At 38.2% G+C, this 17,621-nt stretch overlaps 1 protein-coding gene across 1 annotated transcript; it reads right to left on the minus strand.

The window, feature by feature from the left end:
* Positions 1-11,589: 11,589 nt before the first annotated feature.
* On the minus strand, positions 11,590-12,222 carry LOC137839119 (uncharacterized). Its single transcript, XM_068648247.1, has one exon. It carries the CDS (start codon positions 12,220-12,222, stop codon positions 11,590-11,592), a length of 633 nt encoding a protein of 210 aa, XP_068504348.1.
* Between the last annotated feature and the right edge of the window lie 5,399 nt (positions 12,223-17,621).

Raw genomic sequence — 17,621 nt, forward strand, 5'->3', positions numbered from 1 at the left:
CGCCCTGTGAGATGGGTTAACATGGAATGGGATATGGTAATTGTGTGGTAAGACTACCCCGATTTGTGATATATATCGTCAAAGCTCATTATCTTGACAAGACCGAGCTTAAATTACACCTTTTGATGACTCATTAAACGAATTGTGTTGAAAATATCTAAGCAAATGAAAGGTGTCGATTTTTAAAAGGTTAGCCTTTCTTGAAGAACTGATATCGTTTACGCCTTTCGTCCAACTAGTTTAGTAAAGATTACATTGATCATGTTATGTTTAGGGTGTAAAAGGCAAGTTAGCTCAATCGACAAAGCATTTGTGCATACATTCATATCGCTATAAGTAAAGCCTTTTGATTACAAAAAATAATAATCATCTTAGAAATATCTAAAGTTTTGAAGTGTCGAATAAATGTTAACAAAGAGTCCAAGCAAAAATGAGTTTAATAGTTACAAGTAAATAGTTAATATAGCCCATAAAAGTTCAAATTAAGTATCCTATACTAGCTCTCCATCAACCACGTTTTGCCCGGGTCTAGCTCCAAGAAGTCGATAGTAGGGTGGACAACGACATCCTACTCCAAAGCAGCTTCAAATCCAACAAGGTAAGATTGGGGTGACGTCCTCTTTGAAGGAGTCAGATGCTTTAGAAAGTTCTTCCCCTTTGCGTGTCAACTCTTTCTTCAAGTTTTCAATCTCATTTGAAAGTTTACCCTTCTCCTCGGCCAAGATTAGTCCCTCTTAGGTCTTGTCGGCCAAAGCAACACCCAAGTTGTTAACTTTAACTCAGAGGCATTCAACTTCTTGATGAAGTTCCATGTTCTTTTTAATTCTCTACTCCTCAGCCCTTTTCGATCTTTTACCTTGACGTTGATTAGGCAAGTCAAGGCACTTGCTTGACCGAGGAGCTTGTCGACATCGTGACGGAGGTGGTCGTCGTCATGAGCCATCAGCCTAGCCTTGTCCTTGACAGGCAAAAATAACGACTCACCATGAGTTGGGACGTCGAAATTGGGGTCCTATAAGCTTTTCCTGTGCGAGCTTTCGACCTCGCACTCTTGGATGGTGATGATCTTCTGATGGGGGGCTCGACCATCCAAGTGGGAACGTTCAATAAGAGGAGTTGTCTCTAGTCTTTTCCTCTTGGAGACAAGGCCTGAGGTGGTTTGCTCGTCCTGATCGGATTGGACCTGAGCAACACCAGTTGAAGCTTTCCTCTTTTGCAATAAAGATCCTTGTTCATGCTCGCAGTTGCCCTCATTTTTTTGGTACGTTCGACCATCTCGATCTTGTTGATGTTAGAAAGCATGTTATCTGCAAAAATAAAAATACTTAGAGGTCTTGGAGTAAGTTTTCCTTTCAAGGGTGCGAATGGAGATATACCGATATAGGCTTTGAGAGCACTGGGGAGATATTCCTTGGTCAAGAGTGTTGGCGTGCCGAAGACGACCTTGAGACCTTCCAAGAATTCACAAATGCCTTGGTCTCTTGGGACAGGTCTTCCAAGCGTCGAACACTTTGGAATCAGGGATTGGGTGTCCAATACAAAGGGAAGCCGTTCTATAGGGATAGATCTCCTGCCGAGGCGTGGACTTTGATGAAATGATTTTTAAAGTTTTTATAAGATGACTGGAAGAGGGTAAGCAGACCTCTCCCAGGGGCACCATTTAGAGAAACCCACAACTCACGACTAGAATGTTTGAGTTCGAAGAAATAAAGGAAGATTTCCACAGTCGGTGAAATGCCGAGCTGGGAACACAAAATTATGAAAACTCGGATGAATGCCCAACTATTCGGATGTAGCTAAACGGGTTCCATGTTCAGCTCAATTAATAGCTTTTTTTCAAAGATTGACAAGGGAAGGTGAAGTAAAACTTTGGTGAAGAATGTGGCATAAAAAAAGCAAAATGGACCCTCAGGGTCTGACGACTCGTCACTTCATATAGGCTCGCCTTCCCTACACTCAACTACTTTTACTAAACTTTCATGTTTTTTGCTTAGACAACCCCCCGATTCCCTAAGCTCTCTAATTTTCAAACGGGTGGTATAAACAAAGGTCTCTTTAAGGAGTTCCTTTTTTGCCTAGGGATAAGCAAAACTATAGTCCATCTTCAAAGACAACTAAGACAGGGAAGGCAATGGAAATACTAAGCACAATTCAGAAAAGCATACACGCAGTACAAACTAGTAAATGAAATGCACGGTGTAATCGAAATAAATAACTAGCAATAACCATTGACCAAAGAAGGATTAAGGAATGAAAATACCTGTTTTTCCGGTAGATGCGGCAGAGCAAGGTGGTGTAGTGAAGGGAAAGGAGGAAGTGATTTACGTAAAGAAGTCTTACGCAGGTGTGGGAGCAAGAGTGATAAATACGAAGAGGGAAGACTTATTATTTTTGAAAAATGGGAAGTCGAAACGCTAGGGTCAACACACTGTTGATAATGTGTCATGTTAGCCGTTAGTGCAAAAGAGCCTCTACGCCTCGTCAAGCTCGGCTTGAGCCTGAGGGTTGTATACTGGTCGGACATGCTCGGGTCTTTGACTCAAATTCTTAAGTGTAGTAGCTCGTCCTGGGATGAATATAGAACCAATGACATGTCATGAGGTCGACCCAAATAATTGACAACCTATATTGAAAAGATAACTAAAAGCAAGACCTAATGGTGAATAACTGTAGTAGTTAAGCGAATATACATTTTCGATGGAGTTGTTAAGAAAAATGTTGCATTGTACCCAAAAAATAAAGGTACACACTAACGAAATATTCTTGCTGTTGAGATTATATTCTTGTTGTTGAAATTATATTTTTGTTGATGAAACTGTTGAAGGAATGTCTATAAAAGGGTTTAAGACCTTGAGTAAAGGTAAGTTTTTCTGAAAACTCTATACTGATACAAAATTTTCTAGTTTGAATGATTTCACTGACTTGATCGTCGGAGTGTGATCAACAGATGAAGCCCCCTTCGTCACGAAGCGCTAACATCTCGGTTCAACCATACCAAGCAAAGTCGCTTAAACTCGGAGTCCAAACTCGCTTAAACCAAGGTCAGCAGGCGAGAACATTGACCATGTTTTAAAGCTTAAATAAGTTTTACGTGTAAGTTGGTTATTTTGTAAAATTCCATCCTTAAAAATAGAATTTTGCTTATAAGTATAAAGTCTTTTTAACATTTAGATTTTATCATCGAACTTCATTGAAATAATTGTTAAAATATAAATATTACGACTAGTTTGTTTAAACTAAAAAATAAAGAGTAAACTTGTTTCAGTTTTTTTAATCACTTTTTTAACATAAAAATTATTTATTATATTATTTTATATATTTGTTTAAACACGTTTTATAGAAAGTAAGGCAGAAAATAAGCTAAAATTTTGATAACTTATTTAAAGTTTAGGGTTTTAATTGTTAAAATATAAATATTACGACTAGTTTGTTTAAACTAAAATATAATGGGTAAACTTGTTTCAGTTTTTTTAAATCACTTTTTTAACATAAAAAATATTTATTATATTATTTTATATCTTTTTAAACACGTTTTTTAGAAAGTAAAACAGAAAATAAGCTAAAATTTTGATATCTTATTTATAGTAATTTATCCCCAAAAGCTGTTAAAAAAAACATGAAGAGATATGTTTAATGGTTTTCTATAGCAACCGTAACTAAACATTGGTCATTTTTGTTTTTTAAGAATTTATCATAAAAAAAACACTTTATTTTTAAGCTTAAATAACTGATAAAAAATGTCCCGACCAGTCTTCGGTCATCGATCCAGAGACTGACCTCAGACATCGCGCATCGATGCTTGGTGATGGAAGGGGGGCCACGAGGTGGACCCAAGACATACCCACTAGGGGATCGATTGGTCTTTGAACATTGGTATTCTAAGCTTGATGTTGGAGATTGATATTGAACCTCACCAGTAGAGGGAGAAGATTGGACATCGGTCGTCAGGACTTTGTAGAGGGCCACGTAAGGTGGGCCCTAGAGTTTTATTAAGATAACAGTTAAAGACAAGAGGTATGGGGGAAGCCTAGGTCACGAGGGATCCATGCACGTGGTGTGTATGACGCATGAAGGCGCAACACGTGTGGGTAATCCTAGGAGGCGCTAAGGCCCATTAGGGTTAGGGTTTCCAGGAAAAGTTGCATGCATGACACATGAATACTTAGGGCACCCACGAAGCAAATGACGCTAGAGATTAGGTGCACAAGTTGGTACCCAAGCGACCACTCTGTCATTCGTTGCACTCCAATTAAGGGAAGTTCTATGTGCCAGATACGCTAAGATTACCTAAATAGCGGCACAACGACATTCTCCAAGGAACCCTCAATAAGGGTAACAACACAAAGGTAAAACCTAGTTTTCAGCCTATATAAAGGGTGTAAAGAACCCTAGCAAGGTACACAGTTTCTAAGACTGAAGCTAATATACACACTTGGTGTTTCTTTGCCCTAATATTGACTTGAGCGTCGGAGTGCAAACGGTTGCTAGGGCGCCCCTTTGTCTTTGCAGGTGAGAGGTTTCTTGATCAAGAAGGTACGATTCTCAGGCAAGATCGAAGGGCCAAAGAAGTTGTTAGAGTCAACCGGTGAAGGGAGTCAACCGGCGGGAACATTTGGCGCCCACCGTGGGGTCTGTTAAAGGAAGGTCCCACTCGCAATCACGTTAAGAGTCTTTACCAGAAATATGAGGAGTACGAGGCAAGCAACTGTTGGATCCGCAGGAACTGTACCCCCCGAAGGGGACAACGTTACCACACAACAAATCTTGGATATGATGCATGCCCTCCAAGCAGAGGTAGCGGCGTCATGAGCGGACAATGCAGAATTGTGCAGAGCCAATGAAGAGCTGCGCAGGGATCTGCAACAAGTAGGGGAGCACGCAGCGGACGAACGTGCCCCACTTGTACCTCTTAGGGCATGTTCCATGCCGCTCTCACGAGCGATCATGAATACGGCGTTACCAACAACGTCTCTAGGCCCAAAGGTCTCCTTCACAGGTGTAGAGGACCTAAATGCCCATCTCATGGCGTTCCACACCCAAATGATGCTTATAGCAGGGTCTGACACTGTGTACTGCAAGATGCTTATGAGCATGCTGTCAGGCGCAACATTGGAGTGGTTTGTTAGCCTTCCTGACGGACACATCACCACCTTCGACAAGTTTGCAACGCTGTTCAGGGAGAAGTACCTTGATAACAAGGCCCCCACCCGGCTTTCTTATGGTGTTTTTTTATGTCAAACAATACGAGGGGGAGTCCGTGAAGGACTACCTGAACAGGTTCAAAGTTGAAGTGGTGAGGCTGAAACCCACTGATGAGGCCATGACAATGCATGCCTTTGTCAAGGGAATGTTACCTGGGCCTTTCAGTGAATCACTGCTAAGGTTCTACCCGAAGACATTCACGGAGATAAGACGTAGAACGTTAGCATAAATCGTCGCAGATGATCGAGTAACGCAGAAACAAGGTCTCATCGATCCTGTCCGACCTCGAGCGGCTGCACGACCTCAGCCTATGAGGGTGCACGAGGCGACCACAGAAAAGAAGTGGGCGGGAAAACCCTACGAACGGGCCTAGACCGGGACTCGTGCACGAAGGGACCCACCTCCAAAGCATAATTTTCGAGTGGAGCTCAAGGAGTTGATCACTATCCCGAACATAGCGGCAAGACCGAAGATACCAGCAAAGACTGATAGGAAGATGGGGCCCAACAAGAACGCTTTGTGTGAGTTCCACCAGGCAAGTGACTACTACATACGTAATTGCTTGGCCTTGGCATACCAACTGGATGAGCTGGTGAAAAGTGGTTTCTTGAAGGATTATCTTCAAGAGCCGCAGGACGACCAGGCGTTGGTGACTACAGGGGTGGACCAGGGGCACGAGGTGCCTATCCACGGGGAGGTAAACACCATCTCAGAAGGATTCTAAGGGGGAGGGTGCACTGCCTCTCATCGAAAGAAGTACGCACGAGGCGTGATGGCAGTAAAGGTACAACAGGTAGACCAAACCCCCGATGTCGACCTCGTCTTCACGAAGGCCGACCTCCGAGATGTCATTCCCCATGACAATGACCCGGTAGTAATTTCACTAGTCACAGTAGGAAGGAAGGTGCATCGTGTCCTCGTGGACCAAGGAAGTTCAGCCGGCATGATGTTTTTGACGACCTTCAACCAGTTACAATTGTCCACGGACCAATTAAGGCCCTACACCGGATGTTTGTATGGTTTTGTAGGGGACCAGGTAGAGGTTCGTGGGCACATCGAGTTAAGTACGATGTTCACGGACGACACGACTTCGCGCACTACCAACATCAGATATCTCGTTGTTAATGCTCCTTCAGCCTACAATATACTGCTAGGTATGCCAGCTTTGAACAGGATAGGAGCAGTTGCCTCCACAAGGCATATGAATATAAAGTTGCCTTCCCTTGAAGGTGTGGTGATCACCATTAAGTCTGAACAGAAGGAGGCGAAGAAGTGCTACGAAAACAACCTTAAAATGAAGAGAGGGTTGTTTTCTGTCACTACCAGACCCCTAAGAGAAGACGGGGTGACCTGCGTATGTTGTAGATGGATGCTGCCCCTTCAAGACAAAGTGTTTGATGAAGCCAAATGTGTAATTTTCCTTAGTGTTTGTATTTTGCTTTAAGGATGTCTTAGGTATAGATTAGAGGTTGTTTAAAGTAGGCTTTTTGCTGGGTAACTCACCTCTTAACCCCTGACCATGTGATAAGAGCAAGCACAAGTTTTATGAAAATGTTTTTTCACATGTTTTGCAAAATATATTTTTTACTACATAGAAAATGAATCTATTCTTCTCTAAATGAATAGATTCTTTTCTTCAACTGATGCCTTGATTAAGTGTTTTTGAAAATCATGTTTTATGCATCAAGTATCTTAACTAAGTTTTCATTCCATCAAAACGATTGTGTTTCACTTGTTAAAAAGTTGTTGTTATCGTTTTGAAAATGAATCTGTTCTTCTCTAAATGAATAGATTCTTTTTAGTCTGGTGCCATGTTTCTCTTAAACGGTTTTCCATAGTTTTATCCTTGCAGCAGGGAGTTTGACTAAGTCTCCTACATATAACAAAATCTCTCACTGCTTTTGAAAATAAGTCTGTTCATTTTATTTTCAACCTGTTCTTTTTGTAACAGCTTTAACTATTTTTTGAAAGTTTGTTATAAAATGTTTCCTATAAAAAGAGAGTTTGTTCTAGCTTTAAAGGTTGTTCACATAATTGAGGAAACTGGGTTTTACAACTAAGATAAAAGAGATTTCAGAGGATTGGCACGAGTTCTTTAAAGTGGCGCCTGCGTTCTTCCGTCCGAAGGGCATCACTGTGCAACAGTAGCAAGATAGCTCGGTCATGAACGCCGTCTTGAATTCGTCCCTGAGGTGCATCTTGATTTGGTTGTACTCGGAAAAAGTGTTCAAGAAGATGAGCATCTTGCAGCCCGAGGCGCTGTCTACCAAGGCATCGATGCTTGGTAGAGGATAGGTGATAGCTGTCGTTTTGCTGTCAAATTAATATGATTCTAGCGTAGACTTGTCTAACACTAGAGAGATGATAGTATAATTGTGGACAAATGTCCCCAATTCGTCTCCCAACGAATCCAATAGTAAAATTAGTTGATCAGGGTTTAAAATCTATTTGCAAGCAATAAAAGTTAGCAATAACAATAAAGATAAAAAGGGGGTTTGAGATAGTTGTGCAGAAAATATAAAAGAGATTAAAATAGAAAATAAAATGCGGTTGATCCTAAGTTCTTCCACCATTGAATTCTTCATAGGTTCTCTAAAGATTAATCTTTTCTAAATCCTCCAACACAGTTAAACTAGATTGAACATGCGCCAATCTAATTCAACTGAAACTCACCAGTAAAACATGCGTCTACTGGTTTAATCAATACCCACTTTGTTCCATGCGTATACTCCACTTTAGATTTTGTAAACAGTTTCCACTTTCCATAATTCTTTTTATTTTGTAGAAGATTTGCTTCCAATTCTGTTTCTGGAATCTTGTAGCTTATTTTCTCTTTCTTCTCCTCAAAATTTGTTTTCTGTTTTGATTCAAAGAAGCAACTTGAACTTTTGCATGTTTGGTCCATTCACAAAGGTAGATGCTTCAAATAATTTACCCTAAAAACACAAAATTACCAAAGATAATAGTTAAGGCCCAAATAAACCCAATTATATGAATATTAATTAAAACAATGGATTTATTTATTATTATAGTCCAATAATCTATGAATAAGGCTATTGAGTGTGAATAAATATATGCTCATCAAATACCCCCACACTTATCCTTTTTCACTCCTGGGCAAAACATTCTAAGGTTTAAAAAGAAAAGAAAACAATGCAAATAACAAATAGCAAATTCTAAGAATTCATAATGAAAGACATGATATAATTTCAAGAAATCAAGGAATCAAGAAAAATGTGAATTGAAATTCCTATATTTTAATATACAAGCAGGTAATTGAAATTGAAGGTTGAATCAAAATTGACAAAACTTCAATGATGATATGATTCCAATAACAAGATAGAAATGTTTCATAGACATGTTATGGAGTCAACTTTAGTTGGAATATGAATAGGCACTTTTCTAGAATTGGATCAATGTTCTTTCATTCAAGAACTCACCAAATCTTAAGCCACCAAACGAAAACTCATGTATAAACCCATTTCTTGTCAAATGAACCGATTGAAATGTACAAGAATGTAAAAGCACTGATTAAAACTATCTAGAAAACAAAATAACCGAACAAAAGCATGAAAGAAAGCTATTGAACCGATTAAAAATTGCTAACAACTGAAATGAACCGAACAAAACAAGAAATGGAACAATTGAACCGAACAAAAGTGCAAGAAAAGCCTAAGACATGTTTCTAGAGTTTATTTTGGACATGGATATCTATGAATAAGATGGAAGGGAGAAGAGAACTTATGTGGTTGGAGTCCTTGGAGAGGAACACGCCACTTGGAGGATGCAAAGCTCCAAGATGAGTGTAGATGTCGCCACTTGAGGCTCCAAGATTGCTCTCAAGATAAGACTAGGTAAGAGAAGACACAAGTCTCTCAATCACTCACCAATTTGGGAGACATTCTGCACTCAAAATATCAAATCTGTATTAGAAAGACTCAAGCCCTCCTTATATAGGAGAAGGACCGGTCATGAAAGTACAAGAGGCTTACAAAAGAGGCTAACTAAAGTTCCCTTGTAACTCTTCCACTTCTAGTGCCTAAAGTGAAGGAGGAAGGGATATCTTTCTAGAATTTTCTAAAGCTAATATCTAAAGATGCTTTACACAAGAGGTATCTTTAGGTTTCCCTCTTAGCACCTACCTAAACACTATTCTATATTATTTACAAATTTATACAAAAGAAACTATAAAGAGAGATATTAATTGAAGCCCATTCTTGAGTCTTTTTTTGGCTTTAGGTTTGGTCCTCTCTTTATTTTAATTATTCTTTAATTTTTGAGAAGACTAGAAGGAAGAACTTCAAATGTTTGGGTGAATGACCTCTTCCTCCATTAGTAAAATCCTCCCTTATTTGATCTCTATCATACTCCTCGAGTTGGAGAGAATTTGACCACGAATTCTGAATCCCTGCATATAACAAAGTCAGTTTACTTGTACAATTAACAGTTGAATAAAAAAAAAGGCAAACATGACTTGGAATTTGTAAGCAGTGGGAGTTCAGAAAAGGAGGACCTATAAACAGACCAAGTTGGAAAAAATTGTTTGGGAATGATGATATTTTTTGGAAAAAGTCCTCTTAAATGGTAAAAACCATTAGGAGGTATGAAAAAATCATCCCTAACATTCTTTAACCAAGTTGGTGTTGAAATAGGAACCTTGGGTAATGAAAAAGATAAAGAAGAAGAATACCTTTGAGGTTCAACTTGAGGCATAGCACGAGTCAACATGATTGATTTAGTGGATAAAGTGGTGTGACTCAGTTTAATAGTTACTTCTTTTGCTTTCTCATTTTCTCTTTTAGTTTTCATTTTTATTTGGTCCTCATGAACCTCTTTGGGAGAGAGGGGTTTTAAGATAACCTTGTGCCCTTGGATGGAAAAATACATTGTATTGGATAGGCCATCATGTAAAACATGTCTATCATATTGCCAAGGCCTTCCTAAAAGAAGATGAGTTACTTCCATGGGCACAACATCACATAAAACCTCATCTTTATACTTTCCTATTGCAAAGTTAACGAGGATTTGTTTGTTAACCATGATTTCACCTTCGGTACTTAACCATTGCAATTTATAAGGCTTGGTATGAGAGATAGTGGGTAAGACTAACTTCTCCACAACTCTTGTACTAGCCACATTAGTGCAACTACCCCCATCAATAATCAAGGAACATAACTTGTTGTTGATAAGACAACGGGTGTGAAAAATATTTTCTCTTTGGGTATCATCCAAAGATTTTGGAATTGTTCCCAACATTCGCCTTATCATCAATAAGTCACCTTCACAAGGACTTTTGCTCTCAATCTCACTTGATGGCTTAGAAGGTGAAGAACGCCTGGATGAATTGGAATCATGCTCACTAACTATTACCCCATTATGCACAAACATATTCCTTTTAGAAGGGCAATTAGAAGCTATGTGACCATATCCCAAACATTTAAAACATTTCTTACTAGACAATTTGGTTGGTGATATATGAGTAGAAGTAGAAGGCTTAGACTCTTTAGGTGTGAAAGAAGAATCTTTAGAAGGAAGGTTTGAAAAAGTTTTTTTATTTTTCCAAGAATTGTTGTAGTAGCCATCATTGGGAGAAGTTTTAAAAGAATTTTTCTTTGTGTACCGGTATGGGCGAGGCCGAGTCCACTTGACCGAGACCAAGGGAACCTGGCCGAGACCTCAGAAGACTTGGCCGAGAGGCCGAGACCTTAGAAGGCTTGGCCGACACAATCGAGACCACTGGAATATGGCCGATGGCCGACCCATGCCATGATGATTTGGCCGATGGCTGACCCCTACTACAGTTAACGCTCAAAGCAATATCGGTGAAGTTAATCTATCATTAGGAATTAGGTAATGCAACCCTAAGCGGTATCCACCTCGATAAACAGGCCCAACAAGGTAGGCCCATTAGAATAATATAAATAGCACGCATCCCAAGGAGTAAGGTATGTCATTTATTACTGTTCACCTACCTGAGAGCTGACCACCCGCTTTGCTGACTTGAGCGTCGGAGTGCCTTCGCAGGTACCCCCACCATCCGGTGTTCAACCGAGGCCGAGTGCCGAAGGGGAAGCAGGAGGACGAGAAGAATCCCAGCTCACCACCCAGTCACCTGACCGACCGAAGGAAGGGGAAAAAGACTTCAATAGTTCTCTAGGTCCCATCTCCCTAGCAGGAACACTTTGCAAGTTGGGATTCAACCTTCATTGCAAGGTGAACCAAAGATCCCAAAGATGAATACTCTTGAAGTTCAACAATATCTTGAATATCCCTTCTTAGACCAGTCACAAACCTAGCTATCATAGCTTCCTCACTTTCTTTCATGTGTACTTTAAGTAAAAGCGTTTTTAACTCCTTAAAATAAGCATGCGCACTTAGCGTTCCTTGTTAAAACCGTTGGAGCTTCAACATTAGGTCTTTCCTAAAGTGTGGTGGCACGAATCTAAGGCGCATACACTCTATCAAATCGTTCCAAGAGACCACGGGAGGTCTCTTGTTATAGCAAACGTCCGTTACAAGGCTATGCCACCATTTCATGGCATAATCTACAAATTCTAAGGCGACTATTTTCACCTTTTGGTCCTCCTCAACCTTATAGGCTTTAAAAATTTGTTCACATTTAGCCTCCCAATCTAAATACACATTAGGATCACTATCACCATTAAAGCTAGGTACTTTTACAAAAGAAAGTTGAGGCTTTGCTTCTTGGTGATGTCTTTGTTCACGGTGATGACTTTCTCCATGGGAATGATGATGATGCCTCCTTCTCCTATAATTTTCTCCATGGCCGTGAGCATTGGAAGAATCTTTGGAAGAATGCCTAGAAGAATGATGTCTTCCATGAATGGAATGTGAAGATCTTTCTTGCTTTAATTCAACTTTTGCTAATCTTTCTTCCAATCTTTTCATAGCTTCATCTTTGAGAGTAAGGGCTTGTTTTGCTTCTTTTAACTCATTAAGAACATAAGCCTTATGAGTAGAATGTGGCTTGGAAGATTCAGCACTTGAATATGTATCCATTTTACAAAGAAAACATCAAACACAATAACAAACAATATTAAGAAAAACAAGGTTAGCAAAAAGAACAATTATAGAGATGTACTGAAAATTAAAAGTCACTCAAGTCACTCCAAGAAAGAATACTTCCCTCAACCAATCTGCTCTCGAGGCCTTAGTAACCTCAAATGAAAGATGTCAAAGCAAAAGCACTCTATCTCAAAGCCAAAGCACCACAAAACTTAAAGAACAATAAAAGACAAACAACAAAAGGTGTAAACAAGAAAGGGTACACAAAAGGAATACAAGAGTTATGACAAACACAAAGAATGTGAATAAAAGACGAGCAAGAAAATAAGGTACTCAATGAAAAGGATGGTACACAAAAGAAACCTAGAGAAAAGCACTAGAATAGATGAAGAAAAACAAAAAAACACAACTACTGGAAAATATTTTGGTACAAACTGTGCGTGACTTCACAAATTTATCTGGAATTATATAAAGCGAACTGAATTATGAAATTGTAACCACAGTAAGTTCAAGATGTTATCTCAACAATGGCACTGGAATTACACAAAAACAATAAGCCAATTAATTGCGATAAATTTTGCAAAATTACTGCCAGATTACCGTATTTTTTTCGGCAGAATTACACACTGATCGTATTTCATTTATCATTTTTTTGTACCTAGAATTTTGATGTATTTATTTTTTCTATTTTTTATAACACTTTGAAGAACTCAAATCCAGAATTTCAGAAATTTCCAGTAAGCAAATCAATTGCAATAAATCGAAACAGTCAGCACGTTTTCAAGAAAACAGAAGAAACCTAACAGGAATGAAAAACAGAATGAAGAACTAGCAAATACATAATAGAAATGATGTTTAAGAATTTGTATAGGTCTATTACACAAGTATGAACTTAATACTAAAAAGAAACTGCACCAAAGGATGAAGAAACAAACACATAAAACTGTACTTAACACAAAATCAAGAAACAAAAATTACAACAGAAGGACCACAAAGAATTGATAACATTTTTGGAGAAACATGACTTTGACTAAACTTATATGGATTCAAAAATCAAAATGACACAAACAGAATGTAGTAACAACAAAAAAACAACAAGAAATACCCAAAATAAACCTAAAACAGAAAGTTAACAACAAGAATGGACAGTTCTTGAATTAAAAGTGCCAAAACAACTCAAACACAAACAAGAACAAACCTAAGACTCATGATACCACATGATATGATTCCAATAACAAGATAGAGATGTTTTATAAACATGTTATGGAGTCAACTTGAGTTGGAATATGAATAGGCACTTTTCTAGAATTGGATCAATGTTCTTTCATTCAAGAACTCACCAAATCTTAAGCCACCAAACCAAAACTCATGTATAAACCCATTTCTTGTCAAATGAACCGATTGAAATGTATAAGAATGTAAAAGCACCGATTAAAACTACCTAGAAAACAAAAGAACCGAACAAAAGCATGAAAGAAAGCTATTGAACCGATTAAAAATTGCTAACAACTGAAATGAACCGAACAAAACAAGAAATGGAACAATTGAACCGAACAAAAAGTGCAAGAAAAGCCTAAGACATGTTTCTAGAGTTTATTTTGGACATGGAAATGTATGAATAAGATGGAAGGGAGAAGATAACTTAGGTGGTTGGAGTCCTTGGAGAGGAACACGCCACTTGGAGGATGCAAAGCTCCAAGATTTGTGTAGATGCCGCCACTTGAGGCTCTAAGATTGCTCTCAAGATAAGACTAGGTAAGAGAAGACACAAGTCTCTCAATCACTCACCAATTTAGGAGAATTTTTGCACTCAAAATATCAAATATGTATTAGAAAGACTCAAGCCCTCCTTATATAGGAGAAGGACCGGTCATGAAAGTACAAGAGGCTTACAAAAGAAGCTAACTAAAGTTCCCTTGTAACTCTTCCACTTCTAGTGCCTAAAGTGAAGGAGGAAGGGATATCTTTCTAGAATTTTCTAAAGCTAATATCTAAAGATGCTTTACACAAGAGGTATCTTTAGGTTTCCCTCTTAGCACCTACCTAAACACTATTCTATATTATTTACAAATTTATACAAAAGAAACTATAAAGAGAGATATTAATTGAAGCCCATTCTTGAGTCTTCTTTTGGCTTTAGGTTTGGTCCTCTCTTTATTTTAATTCTTCTTTAATTTTTGAGAAGACTAGAAGGAAGAACATCAAATGTTTGGGTGAATGATCTCTTCCTCCATTAGTAAAATCCTCCCTTATTTGGTCTTTATCAAATGAACACTCTCCTACTCCCAAGTGTTTAGGGTTTGTATTTACACTCATCACCCATGCAGACAAACACTACCATATGCTTATCAAGACTCTAATATTCACAACCATCGAAAAACATGCAATCAAAGATCAAGAGGACTTTATAAGGGATGTAGTGAGGCTAAGGTAAAGGTAGGTAAAAGGGGAAAAAGAGGCTTAAAAACCATAGAAAAACAAAGGAGCAATGGTGGGTAGGTCTAAAAACAAGTGTAAGTATTATGACACTTCAACTCCTCTTTTTTATTTCAAGATATAATTTTTTTCATATAGTAGACAATCAATCCAATGTATTAGAGGATCCACTCTTATTTTATTTATTTTGCTTTGCTTTTCTTTTTCTTGTTGTATTCCTTTTTTTTTCTATCCTTTTTTTTTTCTTTTTTTTCTTCTTTAAAACTAAAGAGGTAAACTATGAAAATGACATACACCCCCACACTTATTCAAAAACCTAATCCCAAATGATTTCAAAGCTCCTTCATCTTCATCTTCAGCTCCTTCACCTTTTTTGTTTTGAGGCTTGTAATGACGGTTAAAAATAAGAAACAGGTTATAGGCTCAAAGGGCTAACAAATGGATTATCATAAAGGTAGGCTAATATGGCTAGTGGGTTAATTTAAACAAAGAATGCCTCTATCATATCAGTTCATGCACGTAAATCACAGTGGTAAAACAAAGAATCAAGCTAAGTTCTAGAGTATAAGCAAACATGAGTGAAAACACACTAAAAAAAATAATTATGATATATTAATTAAGGCTCAAAAACTCACTAGGGACAGTTTATCAAAAGATTCAACCCAAAATTTCTCATAACCAACTTATTTATCAATTTTTAAGAAAATCTAAACAACAAAGATAAAGAAACCAAGATTTTCAAGAATTATAAAACATGTCAGCCAATTATAAAACATGTCAGCCATTAGACAATCCTAAAGAGCTTATTTATTTTAACAAAAGCAAAAAGAAATTCAAATAAATAAAAGAAAAACAAAAAACACAAAAACAAATCAACAAAAGATAAATCCTATATTTTGTCTTTTCATCTGATTCTTTTTTTCTTGATTTTCTAACACATCAAACTGTATTAATTCAGATTTTCATAATTTTTCTTCAACGTATTAAAATTTCATAACAAAAAACAGCCAGTGCAAAATTTGAAAAATAGAGGAGTCCTAATTCTGGAATTTAAAAACAGAATAAGAAACTTCAAAAACACAATGGAGTAGATGTATATGAATTTGTATGGAACTAGCATACAAATATGAACTCAAACTAAAATAAAAATGCACCAAAGGATCAACAAACACAAAAATATAATTCTGGACTCAAATCAAATCAAGAAACCAAAATTATCAACAAATTCAGCACAACAAGGATTTGATGACAAATTAGGAAATACATGACTAGACAAAACATCATAGGATTCAGAAAATAAAATGACTTAAGACACATCATATGAACCGAATAAAATTTCAAACAAGACTCAAACAACCTAAAATCAAAACAGCAACACAATTTGATATAGATTTCTACACAAAATATGAAAATAAGAAGCTCAAGAACAATTTGAACATTTTGCACCGATTGAATTGCTTCAAATAGCAACTAAATCAAATAAAAAGCAAAAAACAGCAAGACAACATGAAGAAGTGATGAACAACATGGAAATAAGAAGAACACAAACATAAAATTGTAAGAAGACACTTAGCTCTTGTGGAACCTATGCTCATGATACCAAATGATGGATTTGTGTCTTCTTCTTTGCGGTTTTTGAGTGAATTTGCGGAAGCTTCACGGATTGGTGGTGGAACAAGATCTTCCTAAGAGTGATGGTGATCTTGAAGGTGCATGAGAAGTAGGAAGTTGAGAGTGGTGAGGCCAACTCTCTTTGGAAGGTGAAAAGTTTCGGAAGATTAAAAGCCTAATCCTAAGAAATTTTAGGCAAAGAGTGAGAATGACACAATTTTGGCAGCATTTCACTATTAAATTAATCTTGTAAATACATGAGCCAAATCACTCCTTATATAGGACTTGGAGGCTGGACTTGCCAAGAGAAAAGTGAGGGAAAATTAAACCTAATTGAGTTTGAAAGTTGGTGCCAATTGTAGCTCACATGACAAGTGTGATAAGGTGTGTCTCATGTGATGCTAACTGGCCTAAAGTGACCGGCCTTAGTTAGATTAGGAGTTTCTAGAAACCCTAATCTAACTTAGGTTGGTTTTTAGGAGCCAAATTTCAACCTAATTACAAATTAAACAATTTTACAAAAGAAAATTCCTATGTTACTTTCACAAGAATTTAAAAAGCTATTCCACACTAGAGTTTATGACATGTAAAATGTGTCCTCTTGACCCCTTTTTGACCATGACTCTAGTGGTTGCCTCAAAGTGACATTTTGGTGGCCTCTCAAAGGATTGGTGCTGGGGCCTCTTCCATCATGCAACCATCATTGTTTCATCCTTGGTGTTTAACCTCACCACCTGTGCCCCAAAATGGTTGAGGAGTTCTTTCAGGGACTCTCCCTGATATTGTCTTACGTCAAAAAGATCGTAAGAGATAGGTGGGAGAGCCCGGTTCGCGATGTACTGCTCCCTAAACAGCTTGGACAGTTGCGTGAACGACGTTATATGGCCATCAGGGAGGCTAATGAACCAATCCATCGCCGTTCCCACCAGAGTGCTCATGAACAACTTGCATCGCACCGCGTCAGAACCCCCAACCAACATCATTTGCGTATGGAAGGCCGTGAGATGAGCCTCTGGGTCCTCTACACCCGTGAAGGTGGCTTTAGGGCCCACGAACGTGGCTGGTATCACGGCGTCCATGATCGCCTGCGAAAATGGCATTGAGAATTCCATGGGTGGTGTTGTGGCTTCTTGATCTTCCATCTCACGTTCCCCCCTTTGATTCCGCAACCCCCTACGCAATTCCTCGTTGGCTCTCTGCAATTCTTCATTTCTTGCCAGTGAGGCAGCCAGATCAATATGGATGCGTTCTTGATCTGCTCTTGATGCAACCACCATTTCTTGGAGAGCCTACATCATTTCCATGATTTGTTGTAGGGTGAGGCTTTCGCCTCCATTCGAGGCAAC

This window comes from Phaseolus vulgaris, chromosome 3 (assembly GCF_000499845.2).
Source record: "Phaseolus vulgaris cultivar G19833 chromosome 3, P. vulgaris v2.0, whole genome shotgun sequence".
NCBI classification, from domain to species: domain Eukaryota; kingdom Viridiplantae; phylum Streptophyta; class Magnoliopsida; order Fabales; family Fabaceae; genus Phaseolus; species Phaseolus vulgaris.

Coding starts and splice junctions, on each gene's coding strand:
- LOC137839119 (XM_068648247.1), bottom strand. CDS start 12,222: ATGGATACATATTCAAGTGCTGAATCTTCCAAGCCACATTCTACTCAT.